The following is a 2,360-nucleotide window of genomic DNA, read 5'->3' as shown; positions in this document are numbered from 1 at the left end:
CCCCAATTATTTCGCTTCATGCAGAGTCAGGGGTGATGCCCCTTTCCATCTACCACATGGAACTGGACTGTCGGCTGCTTCACCGTATTTCGGCCTTTCCCTTCAGCCATCCGGTCTCTATTGCCTCTCCACAGTCCTTCGTCAGCCCCCAACTTGGCCGCGAGTGAGGTTACCGTACATTATCCGCAGCATCCGAGCCTGCCACACCCTATCTCTCGATCTACCCAGGCCTGCCCCAGTGGCCCCTCTCTCCCCAGTGCCCCCTTGGAAGGATGTGTCTCCATATGTCTCCCCCTACTTCCCAGTACCTTTCTCGAAGTCGACATGCAGTCTTGGCACGGCAGATCTTTTACAGCTTGGACTCCTCGGTTTATAAGGACTTCCTGAGAATTTACACGGATGGGTCTCACTCCCCTCCATCTTCCTTTGCCTCAGTGGCTTATTTTGAAGATCTTTCCATGTGCCAAACTTGGTTGTTCAGTGGGTGGTACGATGTCCTAACCGCAGAACTCATAGCCATCCTCCAGGCCCTTGAATTTATCCGGACTTTCTTCCAGCCTCAATCGGTAGTCTTATACACCGACTCACAGTCTGCACTTACCCTCCTTCTCTCGGATCGTCCAGTGACTCATGTCAAGACTGTCCATGCTATTATGGAACACCTCCTTTTCCTTGTTACTCCTCCCTGGTACCTCCACCTTCAGTGGATTCCCTCACATGTGGGCATCCGTGGCAACGAAATAGCAGATGCAGCAGCAAAGCGAGCACTGACATACAGTACACTGGTCCATGTGACGCCAGATAGTGCCACATTCCCTAAACTTGCATGTAGCGCCTGCATATCGCACTGGAATGCGCACCTTGCAACCTCCCTACCTGCCTCCCACTTGGGGTGTTTTCGCTCTGACTCCTTTGAACACCCTTGGGCACGCCATCCCTGCAGAGACATTGATGTAGCCATGACCAGGTTACGGTTGGGCCACACAGGCCTTGCAAGCCACCTGTACCGTTTGGGTATGATAGAGCATCCATGGTGCCAGTGGTGTCCTCAGGTTGAAGAAACCATAGAACATTTCATGTTACGGTGTCCTAGGTTCCACTCGCTTCGCACCCTTTTGCGGGAACATTTGGCATCTCTGGGAGATCTCAGTTTGTCTCTCCACACACTCCTGGGAGGCGGTATCGGGGACCCTCGGTTACGAGAACGGGTTGTGAGGTGCACGTCTGACTTTATCCGAAAATCTAGACAGCTCTCCCGCATATAATGTGAGGCCTTAAGCAGTTTGCATTGGCAGGGCATTGGGCCATTGTACTGGCCGTGGCCCTTAAACCCACAAGAAGAAGAAGTTGTGACATTTTAAGTCGTGTGTGCTGGGAAAGGTGCACATTATTTTGATTTGCTTTATTACAGAATTACAATGCTTGGGTATTTCTGGAAATGTCCTCGCATGGCTTCACCAATTCCAAATTGGGAGGAAAATGAGGTGGATGGTAGACAGAGTTGCTTCCGAGCTGTGTGAAGTGGAGTACCCCAGGGGTCAGTGTTGGACCCTGTATTGTTTTTTATATACATAAGCCACTTGACTTCATCTTTGAACTGCCAGTACAAGAGTTTTGCTAATGATTTAAAAATATGTTTAAAAGTTAACAGGAACAGTAGTGTGTGTATTCTCTGTAACTGGAGCGCTACCGAGCACATTACATTCACAGTTTTATTATCTTTCTTTGAGCAAAAGCCCTTCTTAAAATGGCTGTCAACAATGGGTAGGTACTGTAAATGACAAAGATAGGGTGAGGTGTTCACCGTATACCTTTATTTCCATTGATTCAGTGCTTTCTCAAATGCAAAACTTCCAGTTTTCGTTGAATTGTCATTCTCACATATTGGAAGACCCCACTGTATGTTGAGAATGTCTTTGCCAGGCTGCATAAGATGTTCTGGAGATGACAAGAATGAAATAAAACAGGGAGCATTCAGGCAGTGCAACACCTGGGCCCGTGCTGACTGGTCTGTGGCTGATTATCTGAATGCCCTGTGACCTTGACCTTCAACACATGACTTAAAAGTTGAATGACTTTCTTCTTGCCTAATCCTTAACCCTTCTAAAATGCCCGCTGCCGGGCCTTCCGCCAAGCCACCCCCAACCCCACCACCAGGCCACCACCACCCCACCACCCAAGGAGGAGATAACGGGGAGGTTAATGACCCAGGGCAAAAGGGTCACCCAACCACCACTGACCTGTGCCCCTTCTCCCCGCAACTGCCCCAATGCCAGGTGAGCCTAGATCCGCAACAACTTCAACGGCGGGGTGACCATCGACAGCAGTGGGGTGGGACTGATATAAAATCAATCCCTAGT

The 2,360-nt window shown here is 49.7% G+C and overlaps 1 protein-coding gene across 1 annotated transcript; it reads left to right on the top strand.

Annotated features, from left to right (window-relative positions):
- The first annotated feature begins 272 nt into the window (after nt 1-272).
- LOC145418396 (uncharacterized) lies at nt 273-1,265 on the top strand. Its single transcript, XM_080286799.1, has one exon. The coding sequence runs from the start codon at nt 273-275 to the stop codon at nt 1,263-1,265; it is 993 nt and encodes a 330-aa protein (XP_080142925.1).
- Nucleotides 1,266-2,360: the final 1,095 nt, after the last annotated feature.

Source organism: Coenobita brevimanus, chromosome 114 (assembly GCF_032717465.1).
Source record: "Coenobita brevimanus isolate Jiangsu-jjx chromosome 114, ASM3271746v2, whole genome shotgun sequence".
NCBI lineage: Eukaryota > Metazoa > Arthropoda > Malacostraca > Decapoda > Coenobitidae > Coenobita > Coenobita brevimanus.
Note: the sequence above shows the minus strand (reverse complement) of the source record. Positions and strands in the feature narration are given on the sequence as shown.